General features: G+C 39.3%; 1 protein-coding gene across 1 annotated transcript; it reads left to right on the top strand.

Moving 5' to 3' along the window:
* Positions 1-14768: 14768 nt before the first annotated feature.
* On the top strand, positions 14769-24116 carry Smp_162350 (conserved Schistosoma protein, unknown function; the record flags this gene model as incomplete). The annotated part of the gene is made up of 4 exons (XM_018789873.1): positions 14769-14859; positions 20907-21005; positions 21042-21164; positions 23908-24116. 4 exons carry the CDS (start codon positions 14769-14771, stop codon positions 24114-24116), a joined length of 522 nt encoding a protein of 173 aa, XP_018655273.1.
* Between the last annotated feature and the right edge of the window lie 67 nt (positions 24117-24183).

The following is a 24183-nucleotide window of genomic DNA, read 5'->3' as shown; positions in this document are numbered from 1 at the left end:
GGCATGCAATGCGATGAGTGCAAAGGCTGGTACCACGAAGTTTGCACAAATCTAACGCCAGAGGCTTTTAAACGGTTCAGTAAGAATGGTTGCGTATGGCTATGTCAACAGTGCTGTCTGGATGCAAATAGCCTGTTAACCGAGGCCATCTCCATAGTAAATGCTGCAAAAAAAGTGTCTCGGCAAGCGCGGTCGGGACAAGTCGGTCAGAGCTCGATCTGTAGACACGCAGATTGATGTGAGGCAAGCACGAGTGAGTCCAAAAAATGCTGACCCACATCGCCCAAAGGAGGAAACTCGAGAAAATGGTACCCAGCAGGTAACTTCCAGAAGCCGAAATCCCAAGACTCGGTCAGTTTCCAGCGCGAAAGACGACCCGACCTCCCAAGTCGTCCTCGACCCTCCGGAGTCCAATAGTACGCTTGACGCGACTGTGGTCACTACTCCGAAAAACGTCGACGATTGGGTACAGGTCGTAAACGAAAAACGACAAAACGACGTAAAAGGGAATCCTGCCCCCACCAAAGTAGTCGAGGAGCAGAAGTCTGATAACAGTGACAGATCAATCATCTTCCATAGAATCAATGGGCGTGAGAGCCCAGAACCAAAAGCTCGTTTTGAGCATGACATTGTGTTGATAAAACAGCTACTCAACCAAGTTATGCCCCAAAACATCTCCGGAGTCACCTTGCTAAATGTGTATAGACTAGGCAGTCTGGCGAATTTGAGGCCTAATCAGTCTAGACTGCTCAAAGTAGTATTCAAATCCCCAAACGAACGCGATTTAATCTTACAAAATGGACACAAATTAAGGGGTTCAGGAGTTTTTCTCCGTAAGGACTTACCGCTGGTGGACCGTGTTAAAAGACGGGAAGCCGAAAAGGAACTACAGCTCAGATTAGACGCTGGCGAGAAAACCTGAAAATTGTAAAGTTTCGGGTTGTGTGGCTTCGACAGAGGATGATGTCGAAGCCACTCTGGGTGAAGCACGAGGCCACTTAAATAGGCTTCGGATCTGTTACATCAATGCTCTGAGCTTGCTCAATAAGCGATCGGAACTAGGTGTACAGATTGACTCTACTAAGCCAGACATAATCGCAGTCACAGAAACCTGGCTGACACAGTCTATAGATAGTAGGGAACTTGATTTCCAGGGTTTTGCATAGGTAAGGGCCGATAGAATACAAAAGCGTAAAGGAGGGGGAATAGCTCTATTCATTAGGAATGCCAGTCCATTCGCCATTATCGACAGTGTATCCCATGAGAGTGGGACGTATGAATTAGTTAATTGCCGCTTGAAATGAAAGGGACAAGAACTACTGCTTGGTTCGATCTATCGCAGTCCAAGCTGTGAGGTAAATGAGGTCCTGCTAAGCAGTCTCAACACTTGGTCACGAAGTGGTAGATGTCCAGTCCGAGGGGACTTTAATGCACCCATGATGGACTGGGGAAATCTGAGAACTGAATCGTCAGATAATCCCTTCAAACAGGAACTAGTTGATGCGGTAATCACATGTGCCCTAATGCAACACATGAAAGAGGCAACAAGGTACGACCCGGGTTCTGCATCATCCCTACTAGATCTTATATTGACTCACTATGAGGATGACGTTGCAAACCTGGATTACATGTCACCCCCAGGCAAAAGTGATCATGCAGTTTTAACCTTTGATTTCCATATAACTGTCGATCACGAGCACGCCTCAGCTCAATCTAGACCTAACATCTGGAAAGCAATCATACAAGACATCATGCACTCAGCATCATCAGTAGGTTGGACAATAGACCCAGAGTCCTCAATCGGAACGGCTTGGGACGTATTCCGGAATTTATACTTATAAGTTACCTCCCCCCACATCCCTTGGACTACACTTAGGGGGCCGAGAAACTCCCCAACCGTGGTTCAGTAGAGAGGTTCGTATCCTTCTCCGTAAAAGAAAGAAAATGTGGGATAGATTTATGTTACTGGGGACGAATGAGGCAAAATATCAGTACCAAAAAGCTCGGAATACCTGTGCCTCGACCCTGAGTAAGTCTAGAAAGCTGTGCGAAGAGAAGATCGTTAAAGAATCCATAGAATGCCCTAAACGCTTGTATTCGTATATAAACCAAAGGACAAAAGGAAGAAGAGATGTTCCTTCACTATGAGGAGACAGTACTGCCTCATCACTAGTGGAGGACGACTTTGGAAATGCTCAAGTATTCTCAAAATACTTTAGCAATGTATATACCATAGATACACCCTTCTCACCAGTCCATGAAAATCCATCGACACGAACACCAGACAGAGTGACCATTAAGGAACTCGATGTCTTTGGTCTGCTAATTAAGCTTGACATAGGCAAATCCACTGGACCCGATGAACTCCATCCTAGGTTACTTAAGGAATTAGCTAACCCAGGGTCATCTACCAAAAGACTGGAAGAACGCCATAGTAAGTCCAGTCTTCAAAACAGGTACAAAACATAAGCCTGAGAATTACCGACCCATTAGCCTAACTAGTGTGGTTGTCAAAATCTTAGAAAAGATTATTCGGAAGTAGCTGTTTAAGTATCTCGGTGAAAACCGGATCCTCTCGGAGAAGCAGCATGGTTTTAGAACAGGTTACTCTTGTCTCACTAACTTGTTAGTCGTTCGTGAAAGCTGGTGCACTCTTAAGGACCAAAAGTTACCTGTAGACACAGCTTACATCAACTTCAGCAAAGCTTTCGACAAAGTTCCGCACAACCGGCTGTCATATAAGCTAAGGAATGTCGGGATTGGAGGCAATCTATTGATGTGGATAAAAGACTTCCTAGTTGGGTGTCAACAAAGAATACGGGTGAACTCCAAGTTGTCTAGCTGGGAAATTGTGCATAGTGGAGTCCCCCAGGGTACAGTTTTGGGGCCAGTGTTATTCCTCCAGTACGTAAATGACCTCCCCCGTCTACTATCGTCGTCGGTCTTATTCTATGCTGACGATGTCAAGATATGGAGAGCGATACAAAGTAAGGGTGATAGCTTAGAACACCAAAATGACCTGGAGAAATTATCTGAATGGTCCCAAACCTGGCAACTGCCGATAGATACTTCCAAGTGTATTACAATGCATATTGGCCATCAGGGTACAGATACATATACGATGAATAACACTGAGCTACCTATTGTCCAGACACACAATGACTTAGGAGTTTTCAAGTGGTGATATATTTGTACCTGATATGCTCTCATTTTTCTTGTCTCCCAAAACAGAAAATTTACGAGGACACTCCAAAAAAGTTCGCAAGCCCAGAACGAATTGCTTGTCAGCTGATTACCAACTTTCCCATCGAATCATCAACGAGTGGAATTCATTACCTAAGCATGTGGTTGGGGCTCAATCCGTCGACTCTTTCAAAAGAAAGCTGGATCAGCTGAGAGACCATCATTACCAGGACTAACACAGGCCATCAAGCCTCCTGTCCATTGCAATCTGAAACTGAAACTGAAATAAATAAATAAGAACACAGCTTATTATTTGTTGTATCCCGAAGAGAATTGCGAATGGTAACTTCTGAGGACTATTTATTGGCCAATGTAATATGTATATTTCCCATTGTCACTGAGCTAATCATATTCGTTTCCTCTTATCATTAGCTTTATTTTGACTTTTGAAATATCATTATTGATTACTTTCCCCCTATTCGCAGCCACCTTGACCAATTATTGTACAAATATTATTTTCTATTTTATGGTACGATGAGGTCTGTTTGGTTGGTTTATAAACCCAGTATGTTTGCGAATAATGATTCATATTGCCGAGGCTGTTATTTGTGTTCTGGACTTAACTGGCTGGGCTAGGCAGATCGCAGGACCGGTTAGCGTTCTAGACTGCTCGTACGGTTTCGTGTGTCACTGTTCCAGCCGATAATTCGCTGCTTCCTGATTGGTGGTCTTATCGCGTCATACATTAACTAGGCATCCACTCGGCCACAAGATATAACAATTGGCGACGGGGACAAAAAAAGGTCAGCCTTTATATTGGTCGAAAATAAGGCAAATCATTTTGTGCAATCAGTATCCAACATTGTCTTCGGTGTCCTTGAATGCCATTTGTCATTATTCATACAGTGAAAAATGACGCTTCCTTCCGATCGATTACAGTTGCTGTTTGACCGACATTTGGAGTTCATGGTCAAATTACGTGCACAGTTTCTGGAACACCAGTGCTTTGCATATGCGTCGGAAGTGGATGGATTAATCACTGAATTGCACGCAGAGCTGAGAAATTATCGCAGCCTCCATGAATCCTCGACAAGCCGCAACTTAAAGGAAACAGCAGTCTCTCAAGAAAAGCCCAGTTGTCCATTCACGCCCATTTCAGAAACGTGCCCGGTAGTGGATTTATATACATATATATGGTGAAGATAAGATGAATCTGATAAGTTTATTTATTTAAGAGTAGCATAAGATAATTTGTTTTTAACTACAGACTCTGGATGTTTAGGAATATAATATGATAAGAAGGACAAGAAGGGACGAAAGAGTGTCTAATGTGTCGAGCGATAGTAAACAAAAATAATGATCATAAGCATAAACATAAGCGAACCTCAGATATTAAAACGGATAGAAAATAAAATAAACGAGAAAAATTTCAAACGTTCCGATTCGTTTTTCAGTCAATTAGATGGATGACGGACCTGGTTTGTGTAAATTATTGTTAAACACATGGATATTCAGTAGGTGACAGAATCCACCTCCGGAAAAAAAATCATCAAGGAGACTTCCGAACCGTGTCGTAGTTTTACTGCAACGGAGGTTCTCTGGTAGTCTGTTCCAAATAATTGAGTAGCAAATAACGAAAATGTTCTGGTATAAGTTCGTGTAAGTTCTCAGAATCACTAGAATATTTTTCTTATTGCGTAGATTGTGGGATAATATCAAAGAGTATGAAGGGGTGGATGCCGAAGAGTAAGAAGTACCGTAAATAAGCCAGTAAATGAAGACAAGGTTTGATTTGATATGCTTGATCCATATAGGTTCTAGTTTGATTTGTTGACATCTTTGGTGATAATCCGTGTTGTCAGAATACCTCAAAACAGCTTTAGGAAACCTTCTTTGAACACGTTTAGGTTTGATCAGATCCTAATGCCTGCAATCACTTTAAACTAAAATACTATGATCAAGAATGAGCGAGATACATTTTTTTGTACAGTAGTAATGATAATATTGAAGTTTATCATTATGAATCCAATGAGCTTTCTTGCTTTGGATACTTGCGATGCAATGTGCTCGGAAAAGTCCAAACTGTTGCTATATCTAAAACCCAAGTCACAAACAGTATTGAGAAGTTTTTGCGTATGATTGTGTATAGCCGTATTTAGGTTGAGGTAGCGGCCATTGTGGATAAATCCACTTTTGTCAACATTAGGTCCCACGAAACAGTCCATTCGTATAACTTGTTTATTTCTTCTTGGATTACCGCTCAAATATGACTTTCTTTGGTAGGAGAAGAGAATGAATAAACCACTTTCAGGTTATCGGCAAAGGGGAAAAATTTACCATCTTGGAAGAGGGAACACATGTCATTCATTAAAAGGAGAAGGAGTAAGGGACCAATCACACTTCCTTGTATAACCCCACTAGTTGCATTCGCAGACTTAGAGTAGCAAGTTTCAAAGCAGACAATTTGGCTACGTTCTGTTAAAAAACATTACAACAAAGATAAGAGGGGATTTCGTATGCCGAATGAAGAGTGTTTTAGAAGACGTTGGTGTGAGACACTGTCAAAAGCCTTACTATTATCGAAGTACAGAATTATAACAGACTGACAAACATCTCTTCTCTGGGTAATTTGATCAAAAAGTCGAGGTGCAATGTGAAGCATGAGCGTTTAGTCATAAACTTGTGTTGGGATGGACTTATCAGGCCAGGTGTAGGTAAAAATGATAATAGCTGTTTATGGATGATCTTTCCCATGGTACTTGATAGTACAGATATCAGGTTAATAGGCCTATGATTAGCAATATCACCATGTGATCCCGTTTTGAATCAAGGGGTGATTACAGATATTTTCCACACAGATGGACGGGCTCCATATTCCATAGATAGGTTGAACAGTTTTAAGTTGAATAATCGGAATTCTATACTACAATATTTCACAAACGATGAAGGAATCCCGTCAGGTCCACCGTCATAAGACCTTTTCAGTGTAACCACGGCCTTTTTGATGCTGGTGGATATAAAATCAATTTTGGATAGATGTCTAGATGTCAACATTAGAAATCCATTGGTAGAGGTTTCAGTTTCAGTGTTGTGGCATTGCGAGAAATGCTAGCGGAATTGTTCACAAATGGTATCAGGGCGGTCAACAATGCTTTCGTTAACTATGTAGAATTTATAAATAAATTGATATATTCGTAATATCCAAATGAGTAGAAAAATTAGATTTTTTGACGTTTCGTGACTCATTCAAAGCCACTTCTTCAGAGAATAAATAACCAAATTCACATTAATCCAACTTGGAATTATGACAATCTACCCAATGCTCAATTTATTCAAAATCATCAAATCAAAAATTGGTAATGATACCTATGTAGAATTTAGTTGTGCCAAGGGGGTTTGACTTTACAGGGGATTTGAAAAGCTAAAGTATTGGTGACTCTGGGTTTTTACTACCTAGGGCGTTATTTTTTATAGTCGTAAGATACTTGAATTTACATCAAGCATTTCTGTCGATCAGGTTAAGTATACTCTGAAGAACATACACGTTATAATGCTTCTGGTGGCGGTTTTTCAATTTTCTTAGCTTTCTTTTAAAGTTCTCAAAGTCTGGTCCTTATTGGCGTTACAAGCCACGTGTCCAATATTACGGAACACGAGGTGACCTTATGTTGACGTTTGTGTTTTTTATAACGTTACGAGTGTTAATGTATCTTTCTTTTTTTTCCATCTTGAATGAGTCAGCTGAGGGGACAGACACCACCTCCACGGATAACAAATTCCAAGAACTGATGACTCGATGTAGAAAACCCCCTGCCACGGATATTTTGTTCGTTCTTGGCTTTTATACTCAACTTCTATGTCCTCTGAGTTGTCTTGATCCTGTGGAAAGAAAAATTGAAAATATATTGAGTCAAAATAATACCTAAGAATTCTATACATCAAAATCACACTGAACCTAAATATGTTGTAGGACAGAGTAAACAAGTCTAGTTTCTCAAGCCGCTCTTTGTATAGCAAACCCCGGAGTTCTATATTTGCATGGGTAGTTGATCCTTGAACTTTCTCCAACATATGCCAGCCACGTTTTAAACAGAGAGTAGCAGCCTGAATACAGTTTTCAAGTTTGGATGTTATTAAGGTTGTGTACACTATAGTGAACATATAATTATCCAACTTTTAGCGTCTGTCTTTAGGCTCACAGCATTCTTAACCGCTTATCTGCGACCTCGCAGCCGTGAGCAGTGGTCTTGAGACTATGATTTACTATTCTCTCAAGATCCTTGTCAGAGCAGACTGCGGGAGTCTACTATTTTTCTATACTGTGCCTATTCACCTTTGTATCTTTAGTGTGCATGTGAACACATTTGGTCAACTTGATACGCATCAGGAATATTTCGGGCCAGATAATCAGAATATTTAAGTCTGCACATGCACATACATATGCGTTTCCTGTTATTTATTGCCGGCTTTTTGCGTCATCAGAATAAAGCAACATCACAGACTCAACTGTACTTGTGAGTTTATTCACGTACAGCATAAAGTGTGAAGGAACTAAAAGTGAGCATTTTGGTACTCCATCACATAATGGATTCCAGGACGAGCATTTGAAATTCGCTCCTACTTTCTGTCTGTGACCTGTCAAGAAATGCCTGATCTAGATGATTTGTTCTCTGAGCCGGATGGTTTGATCGTGAAGCTTTCTTGTTCTTCTAAACAACATTATCAGCGCAAATCATTCACCTGAGCTACATGTCTTCACCATCTCAAAATCGTCGATTCTCTTTAGGAGAGGTTCAGCAACTTCTAGATCTATCAAATTCAAGTGTAGTCCATTTCCCGTCCCTTTATCAAATGCTTTACTGAAGTCTGCGTAGAAGAAATCCACTGATTTTCCATTTTCTCAAGCCTTTATTCATTGCTCTCCTGCTGTAAAGTTTATTGAGCGAGACAATCCTTTCCTGAAACCATTTTGTGTGCTGTTTAACAAGTTGCTGATTTTCACTATTGCCATTGTGGTCCCTTTGATTATTTATTCCATTATTTTAAATATGACGCTGGTGAGGCTGACAGGTCTGTAGTTTGATGAAGGTTATCTTGATCCTGTTTTCTGTATCAGAGTGACAGCTGTATCCTTACAGTTCACAGGTAACGTACCAGAGGAGCAGCGATATATTGTGCAATTCGTCTCGAGGTTTCAGAAAGCAGTTCACTCGGCCTTATCTATTTTTCCGAGTCTGAAGTCCTAAGGGACCTTGATACATGGTCTCAATAAAAGTGCACAGGGAACAGTCGATTTTGTAACTTTGTATCAGGGTCTAGTCATTCGTCCGGAAGAGGCCCTGAAAGAAAATTCTCACGAAACAGTCGGCCACGCATCCGCTTCATCCTGGTCTCTCTTTCTCATTTGGGATGCTCGCGATTCTGTTGTTAGGTAGGGGATGTAATAATGTGTACTTGCTCTGTAATTTATATACGGGAACAGCCCCCTCGGCTGCTTGATTACAGATTGTGCCTGCTGCATTTCATATTTTCGCTAACCTTCCATGATTGTGCTAACACACGTATTTCGGACCGACCTGTAGCGTCCCAACATGTTTTTTGTACCTAGGATGATAGCGGCGTTCAGAGACTTTTTATTCTTGATGAATATTGAATATTCAGGTTTATTCGGGCATCGCCTTTCTTTTATTCCCTGGAACTGTTCAGGGTACGTATGGACTAATACTTGATTATGCAGCTGTCGCAAACAAGTTCATGCCTCTTCTGTTGATGCACCTGAGTTAATTTTACAGTTTTCAGCTGAGACCGCAGAGTTGATCCCCCTCATATCTGCATTTCACATGTCTGTACGGTCCTACAAAACTGCTTGACAGGCCCTACTAGCCACGGACTTAAGTAAGACGAGCGCATTGTTCATCCTAACTTTAGGGAGGAGGAACATTAATTCATAGCACCTCCCCTACAATCAGGGTTAGTTACGGTTGATTTTATCAAGCCCTTCAATTGACTTATTTATCATACGCTTTCCAGGTCTTTGTATCGTCATTGTTATTATCATGTCTGTATGAAAATATATGCTTGATCACACGTGATAGTCTACGCACATATCCATCTCTCTTGCTTAGTTGCCCAAATCGCTCTACAAATCATTCGTCTTCCCTGGATCCTATTAATTGATTCGCCTCTGTATTCGCTAGCGCTCTCACGGTGACATTTCTGCCCAAATTCGCTCGATGTCCTTGTGGCTTATCGGTATGTCCTGTTCGGTAATAAACTGTCTTTGGCGCTTCAAACAATAGTCTGTTACATGAGGCATGCCAGTTTACAGGCGAAATCAAATTGTTAAAGAAGATACAGTCTTCACTGTGGTGAATTATTCAGTTAGTTTGATATTTTATAAGGTACACCGATCATAAAACTATGGTGTATAACACTTCTCGCATATGAATGTAAATAGTATTAGTAAGATTCGTATCGTCAATATCACAGTCGGAGCGCTTATAGGGGCTGCGTTGTAACGTGCGACTGATAGTCGGGAGTAAATCCACGTGAATTTGAGAGGTTCTATCGACAGTGACCGTATATATGTCTAGAAAATCCGAGGCATTAATGATGACGCCGGACGAAATCACCCGTTCCGTATGCGTTTTCAGTGGCATATCTCGAGGAGGCTGAAGAAAAGAATAGGAAAAAGGGAGGACGAGAAGCAGAGCAGATAATGTTCATGCCTATCGAAGTTGAGTCATTTGTGGAGAAATAGTTAAGGTATGACAACCTAGCCTAATCCTATTTTATTAAGATACTGTTCAAGCAAGAGCATTCTAATAGGCTAAAGTAAATAAGCGAAAATAAGGTATGAGTGGATAAAGAACTGTATAAATGAACATGGTTCGAATAGAAGCTGGAATTATTGGATTATTTGTACTTTTAAAATTTGATACTAAAAACAGTATTCTGATAACCAAGTGGCTATCCCCCTTTTCTGTCGAAGTTGCGTCAGCTCATTTTCACTATATTGATTTAATAGAGTCATGAGCAGGCTTCATTTATAGAAAATTACCTTATTTCGCTTGTAATAGGATTACTGGGTAGGAAGTGAAACCAATTCAACGTCACAAGCATGATTTAAAGAAGTATTTCAAATATTAAATCAGCATCAATATCATTGGTTCGTGACATCCCACTTCACCATAAGGAGCCGTAATTTAACATGTTCTGCCCCTCAGACAAGGGTAAATTGAATTTATCTCCACACTTTCATGTTTGCTGGTCAGTAACGCCATTCTCCCTCATTTCGTGACGTTAAGCTCTCTTACGTCTGTGGTGTGTAGAAATACTGCTTTAATACAAGTTACTTGTTGGAATATGACGACGTTGATGATAGTTTCTCAATTACGGATAGGTACTGACAACATCTTCAATAATAAACTATACCGCGATAGGGGAGAAATATGAGTTCATATATTGCTTTGTAGAGAAATATTGGATTGTTCCTTGGCCGACTGTACCATAAAGGTTCTAAGGAGAGGTGCTTGCATTTATCTGTGTAGTTGAGAGTGGAGTCATACCCTAGCAGTCGGCGAGTGGGGCGTCTTTAAATACCTAGTTTTATCTTGTTTGAGTAGATAAAACAGCAACACTCAAGGGAGAGTTGTATACATATTTTGTAAATAGTAAGCCTGGCTTCTTTTTTAACGAAAATTTTCATCATGAAATCAATTAGCCTTTTAAATTCAGAAATAATGAAGGAGGCATGTTATTCAAACTTTAGGCTTCCTGTGTGATTAATACCTAGATGGAGCACTGATTCGAGCGTTTGAACTCTAAGTTTATTTAAGTAAAGTTGTCGTTCATAGGGATGTCGCTTCCTGAAACTTATAAACCGTTGAGATTTATATAACAATGGTTATCGGGACGATTGATACACGAAGTTCAAGGAATTATCTCGAAAGTGATTCACTACAAGTTCTCCCGTATTTTACTGCTCAATTTTCCTAGTTTTTCCTTTAATAAGCTACGTAGAGCTGAAGGAACTAGTTTTTTTGGTAACAAGTCTTTAGAATTTTATACTCACTGGGAAAACATATATACCACATGGATTGTATGCTCTTATCTTCCGAAGTAAACTGATGTATCCTCTGATTTATCGTGACTTGGTTGAAAGAAAAAGACAAGATGTGACAAGTTAAAAGTCGTTAACTGTCTTTCAAGTCATACTCAGTTCACAGTAGGATAATGTACAACTATCTAACTTCTAAAGCCGCTTTTCGTAAGACAGGCTGATCATTTCCCAGATTTCTCATGTAGCAATCTTCCGTACTTCTCTTGAAAGATCTAATTCACCTGTATAGTTATGGCGTAGAAGCTGTACACGTCTAAGTTGTTTACATCCAACTAGGGGTGCTTAAACGGCTGTGACTGTCCTTTTGTCCAGTTTTCTGAAGGTCTGTTAACCTTTGTTTGCACCAAACAGTGTTGAGCCTTTACCTCAAAGTTATGATTTGTCATGACTTAGTTATTATTAGTTAGGACTAATGGAAACGTTCAGACAATTCAGCACCAGTTCATATCTGAAGTAAATGAAGATACGTAGGTGTATTGATTGACAATGATTTTTTCAAGTCGGTTTACCGTAATGTTGAAATCAACCTGGAGTGTTTGTATATTCCCATACTACTGTACTACTTTCCATACTTTTTATCATCAAACTTGATGAGACTTGAAAGTTTACTGATATAAAGGATGGATAACAGTAAACCTTGTACTGTTTATTGCGGTGCTCCGCTGATTTCCAAGAATGAATTACTGAGTTGGTTCGACGGATACTGTAGTACTGGTTAGGGACTTGAATGCGCAGGACGGGTGCCTAGGTACGGAGGAAAGTGGTTTGGGTAGCTGGTGAGGACTTGTTTTTTTGCAGGCTAGATAACGATGACCAACTACTGCAACTTTGCACAAACTACAACCAGTTTCTGGTCATCGATCTAGTCATAGTCGATGTACTATCTGGCTTCCTCCCTCTGCGTCTGAAGTCTGGACTCAGATTGATCACGCTGTGCTCAGCTGCCGCTGGTGTGGTTGTGGGTAAGACTGCCTCTGTTTTGGAGTACTTAACTGGACTGTGATCATAGTCTTGTTTGTGTTAACCTTATCTTACGTTTCACTGACCGACAAATTCAACTGTGTTAACCAATCAATGTCAGCGAATTGGCTGCAGCTTCTGTTGGAGCTAAATGTCAAACGAGGCTAGGTTCAAGACTAGCTATCACCCCACGAAAATTATAGACGAACACTGGATGCAATTACATGATACCATGAGAACGGTAAGTAAAGTTGCATCCAGCCCCACGAAGGGTCCTGCTTGTAAACACAGGGTTTTTACAGGTGTATTACGACTCTTCGTAGCACGTTGGTCTACTCCGGATGACCGCAAGTTTGACCATAGACGAAGATTGTTACCTAATGAAATCGTACAAAGCCTGCGTAAGGATAGAGAAGCCTGGTGGTTGGAGAGTGATGACGAGTTGGAAGAGGTAGCTGCATCTGTTAACTGCCTGAAGCTCTTTCAACTCATCCAAGTCACTGGCAGCAAGAAGTCTAGTGTAAGTGAAGCGATCTGTGAAGTTGATGGAATCCCAACCAAAATCATCTACCAACACCTCGGACGTTGGGTAGAGATTTTCGAGGAACAGTTCAACTGGTCTCCTACCCTGGCCATATTGATCAGACTGTCCTGTCCTCCATGGCCAGTGTCGGCTGATCTGTCTAAAGAGGTAGAAGTGCTCTAGGAGCCTCTATTTTCGAAGCACCACGACTCATCAGGCCCAACGACATGACTTAGTTGTCTATAAATATCATGGAATTAGAACGTGTTCCGACACAGTGGAATGAGTCGACAGTTGTCGGTGTCTTTAAAAGAGATTCACGTCACCTATGGATACCTGTCAGGGGATACGTCTACTTCCGGTCATGTGCAAATTATTGGCTTCTGTCATGGTTTGTGGATTGTTTGAAGCCCAAAGAAAATTGAGTCGAGAGAGGCAGGCTGATTTTCGTTGCGGTCGAGGATTTATTGATCATATCTTTACCCTCCACCAAGTGTTAGGTTTACTACTGATGCTTATTACTGATCAACAATCGTAATGTTTCTTGATATTAGGGCAGCCTTCGAGTTATTGTACAGGACTGTTCTCTAGGATTGTCTATTGAAGAAGGATGTGCCCGAAAAGTCTACTAACATATTGAAAGCCCTATATACAAACTCCTCAGGCAGAATGAGGCTATACAACTACCCCTCTCTGTTGTTATATTCAGGCAAAGGAGTTAGGCAGGGTTGCGCAATCTCACTATTCCTCTTCAACTTGTCCAATGATGACATTCTGGAAACAACTCTGATGGATGTAGGTAATGATGGTATGGATCTGTTTCTTGGATAAAGACTTTTTGACCTTGAGTATGCCGATAATATCGTCTTACTATACGATGACACCTAAGCCGTTTGGTCTGCACTTAATCAGTTGGGAATCAACGTCCGTGGGTATGAAATAATATTTGAACCTTCGAAGTGCAAATTATTCTTACAAGACTGGGAGGACGCTGTATCCGCAATCACTCTTGGCAGTGAATAGATAGAAGTAGTCAAGAAGTTTTTGAATTTCGGTGCCTATATAAGTGCAGATGATTTATTTATTCATTTGGACACATAAATATTGGTACAAAGGGGCACCGGATATATATGCGCCACACAAGTCACTTGATTTGTGTGTGGGTTATGGTACTGCCGGGTGCTCAGACTGAAGCAGGTGGTTCTCTTAGGAGGTCACACCCGCGGCCTTCGACCGAAAGGTTTGATTCACAAAGCAGTGGAGCAACGTCAGGAGATGCAGTCCCATGGTAGCCGATGATCAAATAATTGGTTCATACGCCATTCATTCCCTCAGAATCCTGGAGCCCATATGCACTGTTGGTTTGGAACCAGGGTTTTCCAACACCACTAGAAAGATCCTCTATATCCACTAACCTGGTCGAAGTGCCGGACGTTCGCTTTTTGTCCTCTCAATTTCGTAAATAACACCCCGTCCGCGAGAAGGCGGCGTTCAAGACTTCCCTGACAGTCGTTGTGTACGCGTGACCACGTGAAAGCATTTCGAAAGGGAGAGCCGACTCAATAAGTATAAAAGAAACCTATTATTCTTAAAACAAATTGAAAACAAAAGGACTTATTGGACGAGGAAAATCATTCTGCAAATTCTGAATATCGCGCACAGAGTGGAGTTCCGTCTCCTCACCGAGAGGATAATGATTCAAACGCTTTACCCTGACAATTAGTGTCCACCCAAACAGTGAAAATTTTCAAGGAGAAGCTCGATCTTAACTGGAAAACGAATTTCAAGGATTATTTAACCTTTCGCCTTTATTACTGAAAACATCTTTACTGAAGTTTGTAGTCTAGGCTCTTATTTGGAGGCATCGGTGATCTGCTGCTACTAGATACGGAAGCCTTCTGAGCGCAAGCCTCAACTATTCCCTTCAAAATTATTCAATTAGTTAGAACACGTTTTTGACTTTTGCGTTACATCTCGGGAATGAAACAACTGTATAATTATATAGCGTCGCCAGATGATAAATACCCTTTCTTTCGGACGAAAATGGCTTTCTTGGGCGGGTATACTGTCAGTGAGTCTATAAATATTTTAGCTTTTGGTGTCGCTATATTCGTTCTTTTCCTACCAAACCATATTTATCAATGGAAAGATTTACTTTCACCAAGCAAGTGTGGCTTAAAGAATGACATTTGTTTCCCGTCACCTGAGTGTTTTGTTTGTTTATAGGTTCATCTTTAATCAATTTCAATGAAAATAGCTGATTGGTATGTGCATTATTTCACTTTCACTCTTCCGTAATAAGAATATTAGGTTTCTCAGGTAAAAGTATACTACACTTACGCCATTAATTAACTTGGTGACCAATAAGAAAACTGATTATAAAACATTTTACGACAAAAAGCAGCAGAATGGTAGTGGGATATTACTGTTGATACGTTTAATTAACAATTCTGTGCTAAATTAATCACTACAGCGAGAAAAATGTCAAGTCTACATACTGAGAGTCAGAATAGTATAGCAAGTTTAGAATCCAACTCTTTGGGGTTTTTGTTATCAACTGACATCAACTACAATCCAAAAGGTTAGGATTAGGAATTCGAAGATAAAGTCAAATTATGATCTAGGATTAGGAGTTTTTTGGCTATGTTGTCATCATATACTGACACCAGCTATAATGCAGTGAAGATTTGTCACCCTTTTGTCCATAGACCTAAGAGATTTAAAGATGAGGCCTAGAGTTAGGAGTAAGAGTAGGAGGATATTGTGTAATTACTCAAACACCTCTGCCTATTCACTGAATCATACTAAGTATTCTGCCATACATTCTGTGTTACAGGTAGATATTTCTTGCGTTTGGGCTTGCAAACCATGTCATATTCATTATTTGATTGCATAAGAGGTGTTTATATAGTCGATTTGGTAAACTCTTACCGGTTCACCTGCGTTAATTCGTGCTGTGTGCTTTCTCGTCAGGATTGCGCTTTCACTTTAAAGTGATCATCGACGAGTATGGCATCGATATGCCACCTGGAGCATTTCAGTCATTGACCACTGTAGGGCTTTGAGGATCACAGTTTGTGGTCGTTTAGAGGATTCAGGCTTTTGTTTTGCCAAGAGATTCCTGAGGGCCTGCGTCAATCTTTTCCTAGTAAGCTTCTGTGCTTCTAATCTCTTGGATCCGCTTGCCGGGGGCGGAAGCTTTTATTTCAGTGTTTGGCTCAGAGTCGACCTCTCGGTGAAGAAACCTTTATGACACGGTGCTTTTAATAGTAGTCTTTGAGCCTCATTATGGTAGTCTCGGAGACGGCTAGTTATAATGGAGCAAAAAATATTAGCATCTAAGTTTTTATTTAAGATACGAAATGGCGGTGCGTTATCAGCCCCTATTTTCTGACAATACAAGGGAGAGCTCCGAAAGGTCTTGTTACCAGGTTACTATCTACTCCTACGTAGGCCAGCTGCTTGAATGTAGTATTTTAGATAAAGCATCACATATGTGGGACATAAACTTCGGATCACTTTTTCGCCAAGGTATTTAAGGACCCTGCGAAGTGACGTTGACACACAAAACCCTTTAGCAGTTGTTAAATTTCAGTCTCCGATCTTTTTCAAGCCATGACTTGTAGTTACATATAAGTCATTATATTCCATAAATTAAAGTAGTAATGTCTCATCGATAGTGTACTGATGACTGCTACCATGGACCTTTGTTCAAATAATTAGTCTTTCTTCATAATAGGGATGATGGGGAGAAAAGTCAGTTGTCAAAATATCAGTTACTAAACATTGATGGAGGTTATTATACATTCCGTTAATGCAGTCTCATACAGAACCTAAATGCTTCTATGCGAATAAAAATCTGAACATCACTCGAGGTATTAACTCAGTCAAGTACAGTTCTGAAGGGGAAATGGATTCTGATGGAAAATTTCAATCATTCAACATCATAGTTGGGGCAAGCAACAACAAAGTCAATAGAGAGTCTTGCGGTTATTATTTGTCCAAATTCAATCACTATCGCAATCCGAATTTCCTTGAAATTCATCAAATCTAAGCTCAGTACCCTTATTTCTAGTTCCACAATATTCAGTTAAGTTTACAGCACGAGAGACATCAATAATCTCATGAGAACGGGTAAAGTTTTCAATTACATGGCAAAGCACCTCAGGTACCCACATCGTTATGAATCAAAATGTGTATCGAATTCTCAGATTAAGGAGGAGAGAGGAGGCAAAAGTAAGGTTTTTCTCTTTCATAGTCAGGCAGTGTTAGTGGAGTATTTTACATTCTATAAGGCAGTTGAAACCGGCAGATGAACAAAAATTTGGTTTTCAGTAGAATTAGTGTTAAGCGAAAAGATCGTACATTATTTCGTAGGAAGGGTGGTAAAGTGCCCAAGAATTAAACCTGATAGTCAAGCTTTAATTAGTTGTAGGTTGAGTAGTCTATGAGCTGATCGATCTTAACAACCGAGAATTCTTCTATCAAACATAAGACTAATTTGTAATGCATGTAATCACACCTAGATCTTTGTGTTTCAGGACTAGGTTCCGATCGATAATGCACTGGTGGTTAATGTTATGGGCGATCTACATTGTTGTACCTTTGCTGGAGTATATCTCTAGTAACCAATTTTTAAACCTAACTAATTTATGTGAATCCCTTTGGAGCTTTACCATATCAGTGTCAATATATATAACCTCATAAACTTTTACATCGTCTTCAAGTAGGGATAATTATGATAAGGAACCCATTGTTTTCTTCCTTTTTCGACATCTGATTTTGCCTTTTGAAAGAAGTAAATTACAGCATTGGGGCCAAAAGCCCGACTCCCTTGTCGATTCATTTCGCAACCTGTATTAGCTCCTGTATTGTCCATAAGATACAGATCTGCCGTCAAAATTCCGTATTTCAAACATACATCTGCTAAATGTTGAGTACCACTTTCGAAATCTGCCTTTCCGTCTTCATACAAATACCATGATCAAAAAACTTTTTCAGTTGTTGTCGTAAAACTTGCTATGATCTTGGGATTATGACTGACTCATACTTTCCTAGACTAGAACACATCGGTGCGTTGTTTAACCTGTCATGTTATATATATATATATATATATATATATATATATATATATATATATATATATATTTAGACTCTGATCATGCCCTTATACGAGTATGCATTTGCCTGCGCCTCACTGGACGCAGGAAAGCCACATTAAGAAGACCCATTAGAATTGGACTGAGTGACGTAAAAGCCAAAAGTAGATTCCAGGAACAACTGAGGTCACACTTAAACAGTTTTGAAAACAAAACTGACCCAGATGTTTCTTAGAAAGATACACAAACATCTGTGACATCTATTGGTGATTTGAACCATAGGGTTACGAAAAACTAATGGATTTCTTCCAAGTCTATTGCACCGGTTAAACTCTCGTAGACTCATCCCCCCAGGCTCCAAAGACGATAACGAGCGAAAACAAATCAGATCTAGGTTAACCAGAAGTCTAAGGAACGATCGTGAACAGTGCTGGGGAACGTAGCGAAAGAGATGGGAAAGGCAGTGGCTGTAGGCAACACCAGACAGCTTTTTAGACTAATAAAAGGAACTGGAATTAAGAAGTCAAATATAAGTGAGATAATCTCGGAAAAATACGACACTTATCTGCTCTCAGCCCAAACGTTTAGAACGATGGGCGGAATACTTTAGAGAACAGTTTAGCTGGCCTTGAGCTAATCTAAAGTTACCCACCATTCCCAAACAGTCTAAATGGAACATTGAAGTAGGTCCCCTAACCCTAGCTGAAGTTCAAAAGGTTATAGCTAATATGAAACGAGGAGGAGCAGCTGGTCCAGATGGATTGACTCCAAATGTCTTTAAGGACGGTGGTCCAGTTTTAGTGATCAGGCTGACTAATCTTTTAGCTAAAATCTGGAAACTGGACGTAATCCTATCTGACTGATCTCAACCACTGATTGTCCCAATATATAAGAAAGGGTCAAAGTCATCTTGTGCTAATAATATAGAGATTAGTTGGACCAATATGGCATCTAAAATACTAGCCTCAATAATTATCGGACGCCTAACAAAGACTCGTGAACTTCGAACATGAGAAAACCAGGTTGGCTTCGGACCTAATCGTGGCTTCATCTACCACTTACTCACTATTCGTCAGAATTCAGAACATAGACATGCTTATTGGCGTCCGACAATGATAGTTTTTCTTGACTTAAAAGCAGCATTTGACTCTGTAGACCGAGAAGTTCTGTGGCAGTGTCTGTCATTGAAAGGTGTACCTTAGAAGTACATAAACCTTGTGAAGGCTCTTTACTCAAACACTACCAGTCGATTCAGAGCTTATGGTGAACTGTCATCTGATTTTGCAACTTCAAGTGGTGTCCAGCAAGGCTGTCCACCATCTCCATTTTCATTCAGTTTTATCATAGACCTACTGCTGGGAATAACGTTCTCATCGATTGAGTTTTCAGGAGGTCGACTTAACGACTTAGAATACTCAGATAGTCCTGTTTGGTGAGGACGCTGATAAAATGCAGTCTTTTGATAGCACTGAGAAACAGTGTCAGGATGTTTGAGATGTGTTTCTCCCTCTCTAAATGTAAATTGTTGCCCCAGGACTGGCCTGCGTCAACACCTGAACTAAGGATAGGGAGTAAAGTAGTCGACAACTTCACTTATCTTGGAAGTCTGATCACCCCTAATGGGTTGGTGTCTGACGAGATCTCAGCATGGATTCAAAAAGTTCGTTTGGCTTTTGCCAACTTACATCACCTATGGCGAAGACGAGATATCCGTCTATCAATTAAGGGACGAGTATACTGCTCAGCAGTTCGTTCTGTTCTACTTTACGGCTGCGAAATGTAGTCATTAAGGGTAAAAGATGTTCGGAAATTACTAGTATTTGATCACAGATATCTTGGAAATATTACTGGCGTCTGGGATCACTAGGTAAGTAATAGTGAGCTTAGATGCATGGTAGTAGGGAATAATGGTAAATCAGTTGATGAGGTCATAAATTTTCATCGATTGAGATGGTTGGGCCACGTGTTACGTATGCCTGAACACCGATTACCACGGCGCGCAATGCTGACTAGTGTTGGAGACGGTTGGAAGAGAGTTAGGGTCGGCCAAACCAAAACGTGGCATCAGAGCATGGAGTGGGTAACTTCTAGTCTGAGCCATGTTGGCAGATGCAGACTACCTGGTTGGGGTCTGCGCGACTATCATAACCAATGGTTGGAGACTTTGTGTGACATGGCTCAGAATCGATCACTATGGCGTAGGCGTATACACTCTTTGCCTTCCCTTAAACCATGAGATTAAAATTACTTTTTATCTTTCTTTCTACGAACTAATTATTTCTTCCTGTTTTATATCCTTATACACAATCTTTCTTTTATTTATTACCACCATTAAATTAACTACTATGAATTTGGTGTTCACCTTGTTATGCTAATGAGGTGTGGCAACTTGGACCGATGCATATGCGCCTTGTCCTACGTTGTAGCTGACTGGCTGTTGGTAATATGATTTCCACACCAATAAAGAGAGTTAATTACCTTACCCTACAATGGGCTCAGATGATAATATTTCACGCTTTATAAGTTCATATCACCCCATATCTCATTGTTTTATTTTCATGTGGTTTATATTTCTTCGTGCTGTTATTTTAATCTTAATTTCATTCACAGATGTTATTTCCTGTTTGAATATTATTTAATCACTAAATGATCTTTTTCTGAAAGCTGTAGTCAAATGTACTATTCGATACTACGGTAGTGAAGAAGAAGACGAGTGGGGACAATCGAATGTATTTGACAGCTGACTAAAGTAATAAATTTCGGATGAACTTTGCAATTTACTAGGCTGGAAGTTATTAATTCCTACGAAACTGTTGCTAGTTAGAATATATAGCTTAAATGGTCATTCAACCCATCGTAAAACTTACAGAATCACAGAAATAAGGGACGAAGAGACAGTTGCATGGAAAAAATAAATCTTAATTAACAGTGCTTTTCATCTAAAAGTTAGCAGAAAGGTATTATGGCTCAACCAAGATTACTTATCATTTTAAACTTGTCGTTTACTTTATCACTTCAGGTTTGATAGCTTCTGTGCTCGAATATGCCAAAGCGCATGAATTGGGTTTGAGTTTAAATAGTACGGGACTACAGTGTATTAGATACGTAGTCACTGGAAGTAAGTGTTTCTTTCATTAATGTCCTCTTGTTTTAGCGGCTGCTGCAATATGTCACTCGTCTGTTTCCTTTATATCAGCAAAAGCTACAGGCCGATCCGATAGCTGGGTGAATCACGCACTCGGGGGAGCTGCTAGTGGTTTAATCTGTACATGGAATCGTGAGTCTTGTTAGCGTTTGTAACATACTATTTTGTACATTTATTTAAGGAAAAATGAAAAGCTTAAAAACAACTCTTCAATTTTTAAGCCCATATAAAAATATAGGAGTATAGAAAATGCTCTATTGTATCTGGTAATGGTTCGTGAAGAAGATGGAGCTTTAGAACTGGTAACTATAGAACTAAGGAAGTTTACCGGTGGCGTGTACATCGTATTTTCTACCACATGTTTTCCCTTTCAATGCAAGTAAAAAAGAATTCTGAGTTCAGATACTTCTATACGTATGCATGAATTTAACTGGCTCTTTGGAATCGAGCACATAGCCGAAACGACCTGGAAGAGATATTACCGCTTTATCAAATACTGTCCGTTTTCTAAAAGTTCAGCATTTTTTCATTTACTGAATAGAAAGGATAAGACTAATAAAGCTTAGTTCGCACTATAATATATAATGTCAACGGAATTCTCCATCTAAATTCATTTCCACTTATCAAGGACAATAAAGACCATGACGATCAAAGTTTTGAAACCAGTTGTATACATGAAAACATCATTTAATCCACTTACACTTCTCAGCCTTCACACACAAGTGGGGTATCATATTAGTCATTTTCTTTTCAATCAGATAGACAAAGCTTAAGTATGACTAGTAACCTGAACTTTAGTCGAATATTTTCAATCTTATTGATCTAGTTAATTACATATCCAACCGTTTTACGAAGAAACTTTTCTCGTACATCATACACATTTTTAGAAAGCAGTAATGGTTCGAGGTGTGTTTACACTGTTTCTGTCTCATTGTCCCAAGAGTTTTACTGGGCAGTCAGAATTATAACTATTTAGGACTAGTCCTATGTCATCAGAAATATTTTTAATTTTGTCATGTGAAGTCTACACCTTTAAAATCTTACGACACTAGTACTCCATGTAGCAGATATTTAATTATCTCTTCTAGGCTTAAGAATGCAGCATAACTGGAGATGCTTACAAAGATGTTACTACTATTTTATTCCGTTTAAGCCAGCAACATATACCATCAACATTCAATCATTGTGTTCAATTGCACGTGGAAACTATTTTTGCCTATGCAACTTTCTGTCCGGACTTCCTGGGATAGTGAAGGGTTTTTAGCTAAGGTAATACCCAATACATCTTGACAAACAAATCCGACTACTAACCGGAGATAGTAACCTCCATGTAGTTTGTTTTACACTTGTTAAATTTAAGAGAGATTTTTTCAGTGTTACTAGTTGTAAATAACTACGCAATTAAAAATGATACTGGATAAAATTAGAAATCTAATATCAAACACAGATGATTTGCGTTGGAAAATATAAGTAGATATTAAGTACAAACATGCGAATCCTGCTTTTCCTCTTCTAGGTAAATCACTGTACAAAGTCAGTGCAGCATTACTTACTGTTTGGAAAATGCTCAGTGATTTAATGATCTACTGGTGTTTTCGCCATGATATTATCGTAAAGACCTCTGTTGCAACAACTTCAGACACTGAAAAGAGATTGATGTGGCCATTAAGTGTTTTTAGTTTATGAAGACGTAAATTTCAGTTGGGTGCTTGAAAATAGTTAAGTGAATGTATTCAATCGTTATCCTTTTTCTTCTACTGCTTGTCCTTGAAAGCAAGTACCTATAGATTCATGTGGAGGAAGCATTTAGTTCGTAATCAATAAATAACTATTCTATGCAATGTATGTGTTTAAGGTGACTTGTTCTTTTTACTATCTCATCAGACTATGGTTATGTTACTTTCAGATGTCATGAGGTTTGTCACAATAACTAGATTCACTTCAAGGTTTGGAGTTTATGAAACTGTATTATAGTTGTTAACCATTCACAGTTATGTTTTCGGTTTATGCTTATAGACTGCTACTACTTAAAGATGTTATCGTATACTCTCTGGAAAATATTTTGTTAGATTGTCAGTCAGTCACAACGTAGAACTTCGTACGTACGTACATCAGTTCAACTACATCAAACAAATAAGCGGGAACTACTTGGAATAAATTTGTTGACTTGTTTACTGTGGTGCTTAACGTACATGTTTTGGCGTTAGAATCTGTGTTTATGTCCCCACATAAGTCATTAAATTAATCTAATAACATTGCATTGTTCACTAGCACGAAATAGTGACATAAGATGATATTCAGTCATAGCATCGATAGGTGTTTTAAAACGTTTGTGTACTGAATTCATTGTTGTGGTTTCAGAATAATGTACATTGTCTTGGGTTGATTTATTGTTTGAATGCTTTTCAGCTAACTTCGTTTATGAGTAATGAAAGGTATCCACTGGAAATGTGTAGTATATTCTGAACATGTGGATTTTTGTCAAAGACTGCATGAATAACGTTTTAAGGTATTCACATTTTTTAATAATTGGATCAGGTACAACAATTTCTTACCTAATTCAGAAAATATCTGTCAAAGTTATGATGGATATTATCCTTTGGACGACTACGAACAAGACTTATATCTTTCTTTTAATGAATAAGTGTTTTTTTGAGTAGAATGCATAAGCCTATGTTTGTACGTGATAATATGCTATTCATAAAAATATACTCTTCGAAAATGTTCACGTTAAATTTTTCATTACAATAAATGATGAACAAAGTTAAATTTATTATCTGCACTTGTTTGGATACAATGATCTGCTGTTTTCAAATTTTATGCATGTAATCATAATCACTTATGTTATGATCGTTCTCACATGTTTCTTTTATAGGTTCTATGACGATACGTGCTACTACGTGTATCGGATTTGCAATAATATCAGCTTTGGGTAAATATAGTGTGGAGTTCAGACTACAGCATCCTGACTGGCATGTTCCAGTAGTCGGCGAGTACAATCCATCACCATATGTATCTCTTAATCAACGATGGATGTATAAAGGTGCAAGACAACAAGAAGAAGAGCTGGAGAAGCATGTATAATAATCTAGCACTTTTAAATTTGTGACCATATGTTTACTTCCGATTGTTACAAATTAGTTAATAAATA

Source organism: Schistosoma mansoni, chromosome W (assembly GCF_000237925.1).
Source record: "Schistosoma mansoni strain Puerto Rico chromosome W, complete genome".
In the NCBI taxonomy this organism is placed as follows: Eukaryota; Metazoa; Platyhelminthes; class Trematoda; order Strigeidida; family Schistosomatidae; genus Schistosoma; species Schistosoma mansoni.
This window is presented reverse-complemented; position numbering and strand designations above follow the sequence as displayed.